The following is a 16,975-nucleotide window of genomic DNA, read 5'->3' on the forward strand; positions in this document are numbered from 1 at the left end:
TGGGTGATCTTGGGCAAGTCTCTCTCTTAGCCTCAGAGGAAGGTAATGGCAACCCCCCTCTGAAGAAATCTGCCAAGAAAACCCCATGATAGGTTCAACTTAGTGTCACCATAAATCAGAAATAACTTGAAGGCACATAACATATAGATAAATAATCTGTTGATATGGAGGGATGACTGTATATCTTTGGCTAGTCAAAAGAGATATAAGGCTGTTGCACACTATACAGTCATGACACTAGGAAATGGTGGGGTTTGTAGTTTTGTTGGTGGCATCAGTGAAGTTTGCTGCCTGAGAATTCAGAGCATCTCCCTAAACTACAAATCCCAGGATTTTATAGGATATATGTCGTGTGAAAGGGCCAACACCATTTTATCTAGATTTTTATAATGCTTGCACATACGTTCAGTATTGTTAGCATATTTTTGGATATGCAAAGGGATTGTGTAGCAACCTTGAGACTAACTGTGTCTCAAAGGTGCTACAAGATCCCTTAGCATACTGATAATCCAGAATAACAGGGCTACGTCTCTGAATTTTTTAGTGCCATAAATGGACTTTTCTGAGTGTCAGAAGCAGGTGTTTCTGTTACTTTGTAATGTTTGTGAAATTCTCAATTATTTTGTTGTTTGATAGGTACTATCAGATGACACACTCTGCCTGTTTAGGAGGTGACTGATGAAAGAACCATGTCTGAAGCAAGAGTTCGCTCAAACAAAGAAAGAGGCAGAGAGCTAGTTTACTCAACCCCAGGACCACAAAGGAAAAGCAGTTAATGCAAGCTTTCCTTTTTTAGGGAAGATGATGCCACTTGAAAGACCAGCACCATCTGAACACTTGCCTCATACTCTATATTGAATGCGTGTATCTCTTATAACTTGGAGACGTCACATTTTTAGATTACAGTTACCATGCTCACTGGGGGATTCTGACAACTGTAATTTCCAAAAACCTTTCCAAGCTCGGGTATTTCATAAAAATAAAAACAAATAAACAAATAACAACAGTTATTAGAGAACTGGCATCATACTCCAGTACTTTTTCCTTACAAACATACAAATAAACAATAGGGTCCTAAAAGAGATCAAAGCGGAACTCTCCCTGGAAGCTGAGATGATAGAAGTGAGGCTGTTATATTTTGGTCACATCATGAGAAAGCATGATTCATTTGAAAAGATGATAATGCTAGGAAAGGTGGAAGGCAGTAGAAAGAGAAGAAGATCACACAATAAATGGCTAGACTCAGTTGGGCATGAATCTACAATGCCTAAGCAGAGCAGTGGAAGACGGGGTCTTGGAGATGTCTTATCCACAGGGTCACCATGAGTCGGGGATAACTCAAGGGCAGTTAATGACAAACAAAATGCATCTTCTGGAATTTTCTATAGTTCCTGTGGAGAGGCACACATGAGGGAAAGGAACAATGTAGAATGGTGTTTTGCTTGAATATGCTTGTTATGTTTGCAGTTCATAACTTTTGGCTTTCACAACACAATCACCTCCACAACTTTGGCGTCTATGGAATTTAGGTATGGATTCCCATATTTGCTCAGGATTGGACTAGATGATCTTAGGACTCCAGGGTACCCTTTGAACTCTATGAATCTATTATCTGAAATGTTAACATTATCTCAGTCTGCAGACAACTGAAAAAGTGTAGGAGACAAAGGAAAACATGGTGAATTGGGAGATTCTCTCTTGTAGTGCATCCATTCCAGCCATTTGTTACAGGCAGAAAGCATTAGAAAGGCAAACCCCAGCCTGGATCAAAAGACCAAGACAATATGCTAATTTGCTTTCAAATTTATAAACCCATTAGTGGCAGGTTTTTATGTGAAGACACCTGAAAAAGAGCTACAGAGTAAGCCACCTGGGAGATGACAGAAGCATTTACACGGATTAGTGTTTCAGTTGTGGCTTGACAAAATGTTATGCTTCTCCCAGGAGTTTTGTCATGAAAAACAAAATGCAGCCTTTGCAAGAAAGTATTTATGTATTTGTTTACTATGTTTGTTAGTTGCTTTATAAAATACAAGTGATGTACACAATCAAATATAAAATAGAATTAAAGCACTACTAGTACTGCCATCAACAATAAAATTCAAACCCAGCGTAAAAGGATAAAACAAGTGCCAAGAGCAGTAAAAGTAAATTAATCAAACAAGTCTGCTAAGATCCATCAAATAAACAAAACAGATAATAGCCAGCATAAGAAACCAAATAATAAAAATATGTTAACATCATTGAAAAAGGCCTGTGAGAATTAAAATGACTAGTCTGGCACCAGAAAAGCATTACTGTAGTTACAAGAGGAGCCTCTCTTGGGAGAGAACTTGAGAAACTTGGGTGTTGGGAGGAAGCATTGCTGAAAACCATGGGATTGCCCTGCTGCGGAATTATCTCATTCAGGAAAATTCATAATTAAAAACATTTATTACTATTTTCATTTACCTCTATAAATATGACACTGAACCGGAACAAGCCCAAGATTTTATTTATTCATTTATTCAATTTACGTCTCACAAATGTGACTCAAAGCACATTACAATTAAACAGGGAAAAATACAATTGAAACATTAAACAAATGAAAATATATTTAAAAGTATACATTTTGGGAAAAGTGCAAGGGAGGCTCAATGGAGAAAAAAGGGTTTTGCCTGCCAGCAGAAGGAAAAAAGAAAGGAGTTAGCTTTCCTTTCCTTGGGAGGACATATCCACAGACCACTAGGAAAGCACTTATGATCAAATGGGCACAAGATATATATGGGTGAAAATATAGGAGGAAATCTGGAAATACTTCTAGAACAGAATTCTTTCTGCTTAGTGACTGCAGTTATGGAGATTATTGCACATGACTATCCCGCATGCAGCCTGTATGAAACCTGGCTGCCTATGGCGAATGCGGTAAAATCCATCATTGACAGGTTAACCTTGCATCTACCCTATTGGAGAGGGTCGTGTGTGCTAACTCTCTCTCTGTAAGAGAGAACTCATAAAAGAACAGTAAGATGGCATATTATGGTGGTTGGGCTAAAGAGGTTAAACCAGTTGTTCTCAAACTATGGGGCAGGACCCTCTGGAGGGATCCGCAAGTTGCCCAAGGGGAGTGCTAGACCTGGAGGCCCTGATTTCTCCTCCTCTACTTCCCAAACTTTTCTGTCCTGGAGGGGAAGAGAAAGTCAAGGAGGGCACTTGGATAAGCTGCCTCTGCCTGAAGAAAAGAGAGAAGGAGGAGGAAGAGAGTGGGGAAACCCATGGGATCATGGCCTCTGGTGGGGTTCATCCTGAGCTTGAATGTCTTCTTCGGTGATGGTATTCAGCTTACAAGTGAGAAAATCACTTGTAAGCTGAATATGGTCTGAAATATGGAAGCATGGAATAGCTTAATGGAATCATATCTTCTTGAACTATAATCTAGAATAGAAATGTTATACCATTACTGAAGAAGACATTCAACTCGAAACGGCCACAAAACTCTGGAGGTAGCCGTCTTGCTACCAGAGATAGTAATGCTACTTATATCAATGCTACCATTGCTTCAATTCTGCTACCAGAGATAGTAATGTTACTTATATCAATGCTACCGTTGCTTCAGTGACTGGTTATATGCTACCACCTCGATTACTTACAGTTTTGAAATACCAACACAACAAAATCTTTGCAAGGTGATTTATTGTGGTTTGCTAGGACACTGCCATTATTGCCAAGTTGTTTATTGAACTAGTATCATTGGGACATTCATCCTATATTAACAGTCATGGAGTAAACAGAAGAATTTGTCTTCGCAGCACTTCGTATCCTTGCAAGGTGTTTTTTTGTTGGACTTTTATAATTATTGTTCTCATATAATAATGGTATTATTAATTTATGTTCATTTAGAATTGGATTTACTTACAGTGGTACTTAGTGATATATAGTATACCTACCAGTTGGGGGTTTTGTTTGTCCTATTTTTGGACATTTCCAGGGTGCACAAAGGAGCAAATTTTTGGTGGCTCCTTTTTGTGCCCTGGAAAGGCCAGATCAGGGCTGCGGTGTGCAGTTGCTGCTACCCTGATGTGGTGAAGATGGAGGCGGCTGCAGCTCCATAGTTGATCAGGAACGGAACTGAAGTGCTATGGGTTTACAGCAGGAAGAACTTTATCTATAAACAACAAGCAAACAAACTGATAAATAACAAATTGTGCCCATAGCAAATGAATGGATATGTAAAAATATAAATTATGGGCAAATTAAGTACATTCTATGAGAAACAAAAGACAAAAGGCAACAATCAGACCTCATTTATTGAATACTGTGAAAGATAAGATACAAATAGAACATTTTAAAAATATATTTTGGAATTGATGGCTGGCATCCTGTTCAGTACTGATGATATCAAATGCATGACTTACAATGTCATACAATTGGAATTTGCATCATTGCAGTGACCGGATGTGGTAGCCAAAAACCTGCCAGAGAAGCCAACCTGCCCTGCCAATGAATGGATTGGGACAGTGCTGGGGAGTTGTTGGGCAGTGAGGAAAGAAGCATCCAGCACTCTCTAGACATCAGTGACAGTCCCAAAGTCCTGCCAGGAGAGAGTGGGGCCCTTCTTTTCTCACTATCCTTCTCCAAAAGTGATTTCAAAAGCAGCGCACCAGCCTCAAGCAGCATGCTGGAACTGTCTTTTTTTAACAAGGGCAAGAAAAAGAAAGCGACTCCATGGCTATCCAGTGAGTGAACTTGGAAAATTGTTGAACTGTTGATGATGGGGTGAGGAGGGGGGAGAGACACTTGGAACAAAATAAGTATTTTCCTATTTGGGACTCAAACCCACCACTCTGTGTAGTACTCAGTTTCTTCAGAGTCTTTTCTGTGACACCAATGACAGTATCAATTTCCAAATATGTCATGAGATGCAGCATTCTACAATCAGAGTACTCTCCCTTTCTCACCCACAGAAAGAGAGAGTACATGTGAAATTGTACCTCAACCATAAATGGAAAATGGAAAAAGATTTCTCTAGCAGACTCTATGGATTCTGGAGGATGGTACAGAGGGAGACTATCCCTCAAACATCTTGGATACTCTCCTTATAGTGTTTTAATGGTTAACCATAACACTCTGAATTGCACCTGGGATGAAACTGTTTTGAAGAATTCAGGATTCTGCTATCTACGGTGTAACATCCAGTTACTTAATAAAAAGGCACTGCATTATTATTGCTGTCTAAACCAAAAGGAATTCAAAGATCTTAACTTTGCTTCATACCCTACATTTGTTTCTGGTTTTAATTTTATTTTTCCAGGTAGTTTTAGCAACAAGTGCAAAAAATTCTTGATATGATTAGTCATTAAAGAATTCTCTTTAATCCACTGAAAATAAGGACATCATATTTTGTACTAAAATGAAATGCCACCAATGTACTTCATACATTCAGAGAGGATTTCACTCCTCCTATTGATTTCCCTGGATATCAATATTTGGCTGCCATCTAGTGGAATAGTTCATTCTTAACTTTCTGTCTGCCCTTTAAAATGATAAAGGTAGGAGGTAGGAGTTTCCACACTGCAGAAATAATCTAGTCTGACACCACTTTAACTGCCGTCGCTCAGTGCTGTGTAATTATGGGAATTGTAGTTTGTTGTGGCAGGTGAGCTCTCTGACAGAGAAGGCTAACTGTCTCACAAAAGTACAGTTCCTAGAATTCCATAGCATTGAGCCATGGCAGTTGAAGCAGTGTCAAAGTGGATTAATTCTGCAGTGTGGATGCAGTGTGTGTGTGTGAAAGAGAGGGAGAGCCTGCTGGGTTTCTATTCACTAGGAGGTTCCAGCTAATCTCCAGTGGTTTGACTCAGGATAATAGATTCCTATCCAATTAGATGCATTAATTGACTTTCTTGGTGTCAAGATGTGTTATTAGCAATGGTTTTGTGAATGAGCCATGTCAGTAACATAATTGTCACTGACAGTTCTTTCTGCATTCAATTTCCATCTGTCCTTACTGTCTATATTATAGACACTACTGTCCCATTGCTATAAAGTCAGCTATAATCCACAATTTGTTAGAACTCATAAGATTTATTTGTTGTTGCTTTTTCAACACACTCAACAAATAAAAGAAACCAGGCTTGGGAAATTATTTCTGGAATTAGGAAATAGAGTTTGAAACAGAACATAGAGCAAGGGTGAAAAACATGTTACCCTGCAGATATTGGACTGCACTTCTCTGCAGCCTTAGCTGGTATAGCAAATTGTGAAGAACCATGAATGCTGTCATTTGGTGGGGTACATGTTCCTGATCCTGGCAGATCAGAGGCTAATGTGGATGGAGCCAGAACAAAGGGGACACCTCTTTAGAGACAGCTTTAAAAAATTGTGAAAACAGGTAAGGCAAAATACTGGTTTACAAATCCTTCTTTGAAGGTCTTTAAACAAAAGTCAGATGGGCATCTTTCAGGAGTTTTTTAGTTGTATGTTTTTTCTTGGCAAACGTTTAGATGGTACTTGCAGTCCTTTCTGAGTTTAGGGCTGCATCTGCACTGCAGAAACAATCCGGTTTGACACCATTTTAGCTGCCATGGCTCAATGCTATGGAATTCTGGGAACTGTAATTTTGTGAGACATTTAGGAGCTTATTGTATGCACATTTAACCCGACTGCACCCTAACGGGATGCGGACGGAATGCAGGCAGGAATTATTGCACATAATTCGCCACCGATGCTGCTGGCTGAGTACAGCCCGGCTGCATCCCAGCTCCTAGAAGCGCTTCGGTGGCTATTTTTCCAAGCTGGGAAAGGTGGCCGCCGAAGCGTACCTGTGAGCCAGGATGCAGCCAGGCTGTACTCGACCTGCAGAATTGGCAGCAAATTACATGCAATAATTCTTGCTGGCATCCCGCGTCCCGGCTGCATCCTGTTTAGTGCAGTCACGTTAAATGTGCCTGCGATAAGTTCCTTAGTATTCTTTGTCAGAGTGCTCCGGTGTCCCAATTAACAAGAATCCCCAGAATTCCATAGCATTGAGTCATGGCAGTTAAAGTGGTGTCAAACTGGGGCATTTCTGCAGCACAGATGCACTCTAAGATTCTATGATGGAATCTATGATTCTGTGATTCTGTGGTGGAGATTCCAAAGCAAATACTGTTGAGGGTGCATGAAAAAGTGTACTATTCTACCCAGGGTTATACATACATACCATTCATGGTATATTTGTTTTATAAATCAAATGTTTATTATTCATATTGTCTTTGACATCAAGATTTTGAAAAGGCTTTGGAGCTACAACTTGCAGAGTTTGGACAAACTCCTAGACATGTCGCTCATGCTTCCTCACATATCGCTTCAATGCTCACTGACTATTTTGAAAGACAAAGTCTAATTGAACAATATGGATATTAAAATAAGGCTTCAGCCCTAAGCACTTTTATTTGAAAGTCTACAAAAGCTCATGCTGCTAACATCTTTCTTTCAGTTTGTCTCAAAGGTGCTACAAGATCTCTCTACATGTGTCAAACTTGTTCCCATGTAAATAGACTTTGTCCCTTTGTGCCACTTTCCCAAATTTTTTTACTGTGCGTCTCCTCCTTTAATAATAACATGAATCTTAGAAAGCACGCAGCAAAGTAGCATTTTATTTAATTCATGGAAATGAACATAATAAAAGCTGTAGATCACAGACAGGGGGCCCTGAACACTAAATATAACTTCTGGCATCTGTCTTTAAAAGCATTTCCAGCCTTTATGCATACAGAGAACAGGTGAAAGGGGGATGCAAACATAGTTTGTAATTCAAAGCCTAGATGGCAATGGAACTACGAAGTTCCCAGGTTTTAAGACACAGGTTTTTGTTTTTCTTTTAAATTCACTTTCATTTTAGGGATCAACTCGGGATTTTGAACAAGTGGATTAACCACACCAAAAACTCTGTTCTACTGAAGATAGCTGCCAGGTGAAAAGGGATTTGTTACACTTTCTACCAAGCCTGAGCTTGTATTCTTGACAATTAAATATCATACAAAGAGGTGTGACTCAAGGGGTGAGTTGCAGACAAAGTTTAAAAGGAGGTTTTTACTCTCCAATTTGGAGCAGATAGCACAGACAGCTAATGCAACTTGGCATTTTTTTATCCTTCAGCCATATAGCTTGAAGGTGTTGAACCAATAAAATAGAGTATACTTTAGCAAGCACTTTCATTGCTAAAACTAAAACCATGCTGTTAGCTCATGATCTCTAAACAATAAAAATGACACAGCTTTGAAGAAGCTTACTTAAGGAATTGCACAAATACCACCGAAGAAATGCAGTCATACACATTGCTGTCTGTAGCTATCATCTTAACATGGGGCATACTAATATTGTAAAAGTAATATTCAATTTGTTTTCATGTTTCCAGCATGAATCCTTTCTACTGCAGAAGACTGAGTTTAAGATGCCAACAGAAAACTCTAATCACCTATATATTTGAGCAAAATCCCCATACCACCAAAGAATGAACATTTTGGCATCAGTTACTATAGTAGTTCAGAGATGGGAAACTTGTGATCCTGCAGATTGTGGAACTGCAAATCCTACCAACCCCTACCATTACTTGAGTTGAATAGGGCAGCTGTATTACAACTTATGGTAGGCCTCAGTGTTACCTAAATTGCAATTAATTGTATTCAATGGGAAAATTAATTTAGCTCAGTAGGAAGCAGTGAACGAGCTTTGGTAAGGGAAAGCTGAGGTCTTAAGCCATTGTATACCAATTCTGAAATTAGAGAACTCCAGAAGCAGGTTCCAAATTAGTTTAGGGCCCAAACAGACAGGCTTAAATAATGCTGCTTCAGGACACTTTGGAGGTATGCTGTTTAAATGATGCATGCGTCCTAAGAGGCCAGAAGCCACGCCAAAGCCACTCCAGTCCTAAGGACTGGACCACAGCTTTGGCACAGCCTCTTAGGATGCATGCATTATTTAAACAGCATACCTCCAAAGTGATCCAAAGCAGCTTTATTTTGGCCCGTCTGTACAGGCCCTTAGTTTATTTATAAAAAGTGGAATCAGTGCTTACACTAAACTCAGTCTCTCTCACACACACACACGAGAACTAAGGTAAATAAAAAGCTGGTAGTGGATAGCAATGGGCAATGCTTACCAGTTCCAGAAGCTAGGCTCCAATCTGAGAGAAAGCTGGGAGTTGAACATGACATAGTATGCAGCAGACAGCAGTACTGATGGATCTTGAACCTAACAAAGTTTCTGCCTGATTGCAACTGGACTGCAATAGCAGAGCCCAATCAGGGGTATTTATGGGACAAACTTGACTTGAGGCAGTTTAGGTTGATTTTCCAGGAATCCCAGAAGCAATGGGATTCCCACCTGGTTGATGTTTTAACTTCCAGAGTTACCAAAGGGATTCTTTGGATGGCATTGTATCAAGCAGTGATAAGGTCAGGACAACTCCAGGGAGTTTGGGATAGGATAGTGTGTGGGAAAATACCATGGGAGCTAGCAGATAGATTGGCATCCTACTTTGGGCAATCAAACTTCTCTGTTTGTGACCTTCAAGAGGAAATGCACAAGGCAGAGGGTTTGGGAAGAGCAATATTCACAGGCATAAAGTTACAGGTGCCCTTTCCACTCTAGGCCCTATGTAATGTCTCCATGCAGCCTGGGAGGGAAAAGACAGGCCCAGCGCCATCGGGCCAATTCTTAAGAAGAGCCCTCCTTCCAGTCCATCTGCCTTAGTCCAGGCCTCAGAGGAAGAGAAGAACTGCTGGACCTGATCCCCTTCCACACCACCATTCCCTTCTCCTTTTGTGTTGTGTCTTTTTAGATTGTAAGCCTGAGGGCAGGGAACCATCTAATTAAAAATAATAACTGTAAGCAGCTCTGAGAGCCTTTAGGGCTGAAGGGTGGGGTATAAATACCATAATAAATAAAATAAAATAATAAATATTGTGTCAGTCTTACTTTTTTCCAGTAGGGATCTCCCCCCCCCCCACACACACACCAATTTTTAGGTACTGTTTTGTGACTGGTATTCCCAATTCTTTCTGTCTCACATAGTCTTTACTTGATCTTGTATTGCTATGGTGCTTCTTCAGAGTCCTCTGCTAATACAGTTCCCTGACTTTTCTTCCCCTTTCCTGGAACCTCCTTTTAAATCTACTGTTCACTAGATCTTGCCCCTCTGCTGCTGACAAATGATTGTGGACCCTTCCTTTAATCTCATCACCACTTCCTCCACTATCCCAGCCTTGGGTTTCTTCTATACAGATCAATCTAACTTGCCACATTTCTCTTGGCTGAAGGGACTTCAGCCAACCAGTGTGTCAGAAACTTTACCACTATGTATGCACCATAAATTGTGATAGAAATGTTGTGTCCTATAATTCCCAAAAGATGGACTACACGTTGAAGATTTCATTAAGGAAATATTTGTGTCGGACATTTATGATTTAAGAATATCGTCTCACAAATCTCACAGCTGTATAATATTTTTATTTCTTATAAAGGGACACACTAGGCTATGGCATCTTAGCAGTAAAAGTAGTCACATTAGTAATACGAATTTCAAGAACTACGGTATTACCATAGATTTTTTTTCCCCTCAGGGACATCATACAACCTAAAATATAACTGATTGATTGCATAAAACTCAATAGGATGATTTCAATGTTAGCACCACCGATACTGAAGTTAGTGCTTCAAGTACACAAGATACAAGGGCTGTACAAAAAACATATGACAATTAGAAATACAAAAAGTAACAATGGAGTAAACACATAAAAATGTTCTTGTTATGACTGGTATTACAACAGTTCACACATTCTCACTCTCTGATTTATGAGCAATTTTCTCACTGTCATGAAATGAATGTTCCACTCTGAAACAGAAAGACCAAGATTGTCCATAAATAAAAATATTTGATCTACCGCAACTAAAGTTTGATAGCCTTTCCTGTGAATGATGTTCTATTATTCTGTGGACAGTGTTTAACAGCAAGTAACAAGACATAATTGTAAGATATATAGATCGTGATCCAGTCCAAATTGAGCACTTTTAGTTACCATTAATTTCAACAGATGGAATAAATGCTTTATACTTCTACTGAAATCAAGATGGGTGCTTAATCATAGCTTCATGCTTTCCATACTGCACAACACTGCCTCAGACATAAGCTTCTTTACATATTCACAGGATACTGTGCACATACAATATAGATATATTTTAAATAAACAATCCCTATTCAAATAGCAGCTTCCTTCACAGTACAGAAAGTTGCTTTTTAAGTTTACTGAAACGGCAATCCAACTTTCAATTGTACTTCTGGGAGGATTTATACAGTATATGAAAATTGTTTAATTTATATGATTGCCAATATGATTAAGATTTGTAGAATGCATAATTATACATTTCCAAATGCATTATATGCAATAAAAACAAGACAGCCTGAGAATTTAGCTGCTAGCAAACATTTTAAAATTCTTTCATTACGATGGTTTTTCTTCTTTTTCAGTAAAGATTTTAGAAGTGCACAGACACCAACACAAGCAGTAATCGTGTACTATAGTCCTAGACAAGAGACAGTCTTCAGTTCATTTGATAGGTTCCTATGTGAACTTTCGTCTCAATGTAAAGCTCTTCTCCCACAGAGTCAGCTTGTCATATTTTCATTTGCCTAGGAAGAGTAACTTGATTATAGTGGGTTCATCAAAAATAAAACTTACTAACAACATTATGGACACTTATAGCAATTTATACATACATTATTATATTTAAATATGTGTTACATCTAAATAAGCATTACTGGGTTAGGTTTTCCAGAGTAGCTGAAAGGATGGTGGGGAAACAATCATCACATCAGCTCCAAGAGTTGGTGCACTAGAGCTGTTCTAATCAGTTAATCATAAACTTTTCAGTACAGATATCCTGGACTTATTCCATCCATTACAACTTGCAGGAACTATCAGAACTGTAGACCTACACAAGTGTTCATTCCGACCCCCAATTATCATTATGTGAAGGAACAAGTGAGATGCCATTGCTGGGTCTGGCACTGCAGTGGGGTAAGTGGTCTCAGCTGGGAACCCTGATCTATGCATGTAAATTTCCTGTAGAATTTAAAATCCTGATCATACAGGGCTCCTACCTATGTAGGGAGCCTGCATGAGCAGAACCAGCTCTCTGCTTTAAACCTCTCACTAATGGTGGCACCAGCAAAGCTGCAGGCATGGAGTCAGTGAACTTAGTATTGTTTCAGTAGTGAATGGTGGTTTCTATGTCAGTAGGATGGTGAACCGATTCTGGGTTTTAGTTCATACTTTTAGGGGGCTATATCTATTTGCAGGATAGTTCCAAATCCAGAGCCATACAGAACAATAATGCAGAGTACATTCACCAGACCGGTGACACTGAGACCACCAGCCACCACTGTTTCTTCCCCTAATGCAATAGTAACTAGGAGTCAACTAACCAGTAGGTTGTAACACTAATAACTGTGTGAAAGAAAGGAAAGGGGTCTCTTCAGCCTAATTTCAATATCCCTGCCTACTGCAGTAAAAGAGACGGATACTATCTGAAGATATCCTTCTTTCCTGCAGCAAAACAGAAGCGCTGTTGAACTTCTTTTAGGAATGTACTAGGAAGTCTGTTAAAATATGTATACCAGCATTTCTTTTAACATTTTTACTCTTTGAGGCAGATGTCATTCTATAACTTTGCATATGTAAAGCTAATAAAGAACATGTAGTTTATTGTATGTTCCATCCCATGTAAATTCAATGGTTCTTATTCCCTAGTATACATGTTAAGGGTTGCCACACCATTTACTATAAATATGATATGCTATCTCTCACAGCCTTAAGAACCATTGCCTCCTTGAGCTAGAACAAATTCTAGGTTTGCAACACTTTGTGTATGAACTTAGAAGTAAACCCCTCTGTGACCTCAGTTGCACTTGCTTCCATATAACACACTAGAAGAACATGTTGAAAATTTAAAAAGTAATAGATTTTAATTGGAAAGCAATATATATTTTTACCACTGAAAGTCCTCAATTTTTCCTTAATCAGTTTCTCACAAACATCTAAAACCAATTGCTAGTTTGAACTAGAGTAGATCCAGTGAATCAATATTATCTGCATTAGTAATGAATTCAGTATCTGACTGAATGGATCTACCCTAACAGAGACTAAAACATGGTTTTAAGTCCTTATCTGTTTGTTTAGGTGAGATATCTGCTTACCTGTGAAAAAAGTAGGAGAGGAAATAACAGCCCCAAGTGAATGAAAATAGACAACTACAAAGTTAGTCATTTTTAAAGGCAATATTTGCTCAGACATTAGGAAGCAGTTGAGGTTTTGAAAAGTACAGTTTTCAAAATATGATTCTATTTTGAAAGTACAATTAGTCAGTCAATTGGACTTTTGGAAAGTACAATAAATATGTACAGACCAGGTTCACAGACAGTTTAACATGACTTGTTCCAATTTTGTGGGTTCCCCATATATTTAGCATACCTTCAAGGTTTCCGTAGCCTTGCGTAGTTCCTTAATTACAGCAGATAATGCCTCTGGGTTTATTCCTTGTTCACAAAGTCGTACACAAATAGAAAGGGTTTCCATATCTAGTCCAGTGTTTAGTATTCTTGATATTTCAAGAAGAACTGAAAAATATTTTCAAATGGAAGTTGAATGTTTAAGTTCAATTAAGAATCAATAGTTCATTGTACATATAAAAATAACTTTCACATGCCTGCTGGCAAAAAGTGAGAAATGCGATTTCACTGTCACTGGTAAAATATAAGATACATGAACTCTAAGGAACTTTCTGATGATAGCTATAAAATTGTGAGATATAAATCTGAGCTGTATAAATACAATTTCACTATCAGTCCTAATTCATCCTTAAGACTCCATTAAGCCAGACAGAGATCCTTATGCACATTACGCATACCTTATATTTTTCTCTGTAGCAGAACAGTGGCTTTTACTGGGCTCTGTGATCTATGAAAGTAGCTGCAATGGCTAGTAGATTCAAGCTGTAAAACGCTCAACAGGCACTTTTTTACACTGATTTTTTTTCACAGCTCCCATCAGAATATTTTCATTTGGCTGTAACTTTGCGTCCATACTTTTAATACTGACACAAGAAGGTACAGTACTTGTAAACATTTGCTTGTAAACATTGTCAGAGATGCCAGATTTTTTCCCCAAAAAGGAGGAAAAAACTGAAGCAGAGTAAAATACCACTGATTCCAATAGAATCAACCTGAATACTGAAGTCAGCGGACTTGGACAAAACAGCCAACACTGGCAACTCCACTCTGCCTTTCTAGCAGGACTCAAAACTGGGGATCAGGAAGCCACCAGCAATGAGACTAAGGTCTAATCTGCACTGCAGAAATAATGCAGTTTGACACCACATGAATGGGCATAGCTAAATGTGGAATGCTGGGATTAGTAGTTTTACAAGGTCTTTAGCCTTCTCTGTCAACTACAAATCCCAGAATTCCACAGGATGGAGCCATGACACGGTGTTAAACTGAGGCTGCATCTGCACTCTTTAATTCTGTAGTGCAGATACAGCCTCTGATCCACTAGAAGGCTACATCTCTCACTATTAGCATGGCTGCAAAATAGGACCAGGTTCACTCCATCAGTTAATCAGAGAAGAAGCTGTAGCACTAATGTCTGCTGTCTCTTCTCTCCTTTCCCTCTTCTGTCTTGCTTTTCTGCTTTTGGGCAGATGTCGTCTTTATCTTTCCACATGTGTACAGTCTTTAAATAGTATTTCAGTATTAAGTGTATGACAATGATGATATTGTCAGGAGCTGGTTCCTGGAAACTCAGTCCCCATTCTCCCCCAACGCCATACCATTTATTTCTTGCATTTGAAAACCTGGTCTTTTCCTCCTCCTCCTCCTCCTCCTCAAAAGGCACACAAAGTAGCATACAAGAAGAAACCCTCACGTATTTGGGGCTTCCCAGCAGGACTGTGGCCAGATTTGGGTAGTATTTTGAAGGGTTTTGTTTTGTTTTAATGATTTAATAAGAGGCATTAGACAAATGCAATGCAGTCAGATAACTAAACAGAAACTCATGTTCAGCAGCAACATCCACACTTGTTCACCAAATGCTGGGAACGAACCAGAAGCAAGAGCTATTACTTTCATGCCCTGCTTCAGATTCACTATGAGCGCTGAGATGACCATTGCAGAACTCTTCTGTGGTAGTATAATTCTGAATGCCAATTCCAGGGGAACAACAACTACTGCCCCAAGATGCCCTAAAGATTCTCCATAAACATTTATTAGGTGATGAGTGAGCCTCAAGATCATAACGCTGTAGAATTGACAAGGAAGAACTTGTAATATTGCACCACAAATGAACACAGTATTGTGACCCCTGCTGTAGAAACTCCAGTCTCAGTGGCAGTATACCTCTGAATACCAGTCGCCAATGCTGCAGCTGCTATTCCCCTTGAGGCCTCAGGGAAAAAAGCCACACAACTGGAAGGTTGTGTGACTCAAAGCAAGCAACTCCTCTTAAGAGCAGACCCTCTGGCTTAGAACAGGAGCCACACATTGAGGCTGCACCCGCACTTCAGAAATAATCCGGTTTGACGCCACTTTAACTGCCACGGCTCAATGCTATGGAATTACGGAAACTGTAGTGAAAGGCTAAATGTCTCACAAAACTACAACCCCCAGAGTTCCTTCCATATCACTGAGCCATGGCAAGTTAAAGCGGTGTCAACCTGGATTTATTTGTGCAATGTGGATGCAACCTGAGCTGGGAGCAGAGCTGACAGTTCGGGGCTGTTCCTGGCCCTGAGATTTCTGGACCCAAAATCCGAGACACAAATCCGAGTGAGCGAGGCTGTTCACGGCGAAACATAATAAGGACTGCTCCTTTGCACTTGTATAGGAAGAAAGAGGTAAGGAACATTTAATCTACCCTATATGCTTGTAAAGGAGCCAGCGGCCACAGCGGTGTGAGTGTAGGACTAAGACTAGAGTTCGAATCCCAGCTCAGCCACGGAAACCCACTGGGTGACCTTGGTCAAGCCACACTCTCTCAGCCTCAGAGGAGGGCAATGGGAAGCCCCCTGTGAAGAAACCTGCCTAGAAAACCCCATGATAGGCTGAAACCCCTATGCCATGCTGGGGAGTCTTGTGTTGCTGTGCCTTCAGGTTGTGTCTTATGGCAACCCTAATGGAAACCTATCTTGCCAAGTTTCTTCAGAGGAGGTTTGCCATGGCCTTCCTCTGAGGCTGAGAGAGTGTGACTTCTTGCCCAAGGTCTCCCAGTGGGTTTCATGGGATTCAAACCCTGTCCCCCAACACCACAGTCCAAGGCTCAGACCACTACGCAACACTGCCTTTGGGTGCCTTCCAGTCATATCTCACTTATGGCAAAGTGAGATATCATGGGGCTTTCTTGACAAGATTTGTTCAGAGGAGGTTTGCCATTGCCTTCCTCTGAGGAGGCTGAGAGAGTGTGACTTCTTGCCCATGGTCTCCCAGTGGGCTTCCATGGCAGAGCAGTGATTCGAACCCAGGTCCCCAGAGCCCAACTTTCAACCTGCTAAGCCCTTTCCAGGCTTAATGGTACTTAATAGCAACCATAATTACCATTCCCGCCCTATTGTCACAACAACCCTGCAAGGCAGGCCAACTGGGACTTCCTCTCCCTCTTCCTCCTTGCCCTGCTCTTCGGGGGCTCCTTACCATCCATAGTCTCTCTCACAGCGTTTAAATTGGTCGCAGGGCTCGCCATCAGGAAACAAGGCAGCGAGGAAAGCAGTGCCCAAATCCAACAGGGCTGCGGCGGCTTCACTACTGGCAGCGCCCTCTGACCCGGAAGCAGAACCGAAAGAGAAAGCACAAGAGAGGGAACAGCCCACAGACATTGATGTTCTGGATGAGTGGTGACGCGGCCACGCCCACGTTCGGTAGGACGAGCGAGACGCTAGTCCTAGACAAGCTGCTGATTCGGCTATG

The 16,975-nt window shown here is 40.3% G+C and overlaps 1 protein-coding gene across 1 annotated transcript; it reads right to left on the reverse strand.

The window, feature by feature from the left end:
* Positions 1–10,450: 10,450 nt before the first annotated feature.
* Positions 10,451–16,974, reverse strand: LOC149319091 (mitotic-spindle organizing protein 1). The gene is made up of 3 exons (XM_089507963.1): positions 16,703–16,974; positions 13,491–13,636; positions 10,451–11,650 (listed from the first exon to the last, which is right to left on the reverse strand). The coding sequence occupies exons 1-3, from the start codon at positions 16,749–16,751 to the stop codon at positions 11,627–11,629; spliced, it is 219 nt and encodes a 72-aa protein (XP_089364089.1). The 5' UTR covers positions 16,752–16,974; the 3' UTR covers positions 10,451–11,626.
* Between the last annotated feature and the right edge of the window lies 1 nt (position 16,975).

This window comes from Sceloporus occidentalis, unplaced genomic scaffold, assembly GCF_023333645.1.
Source record: "Sceloporus occidentalis isolate IW3139 unplaced genomic scaffold, rSceOcc1.0.p SCAF_2, whole genome shotgun sequence".
In the NCBI taxonomy this organism is placed as follows: Eukaryota; Metazoa; Chordata; class Lepidosauria; order Squamata; family Phrynosomatidae; genus Sceloporus; species Sceloporus occidentalis.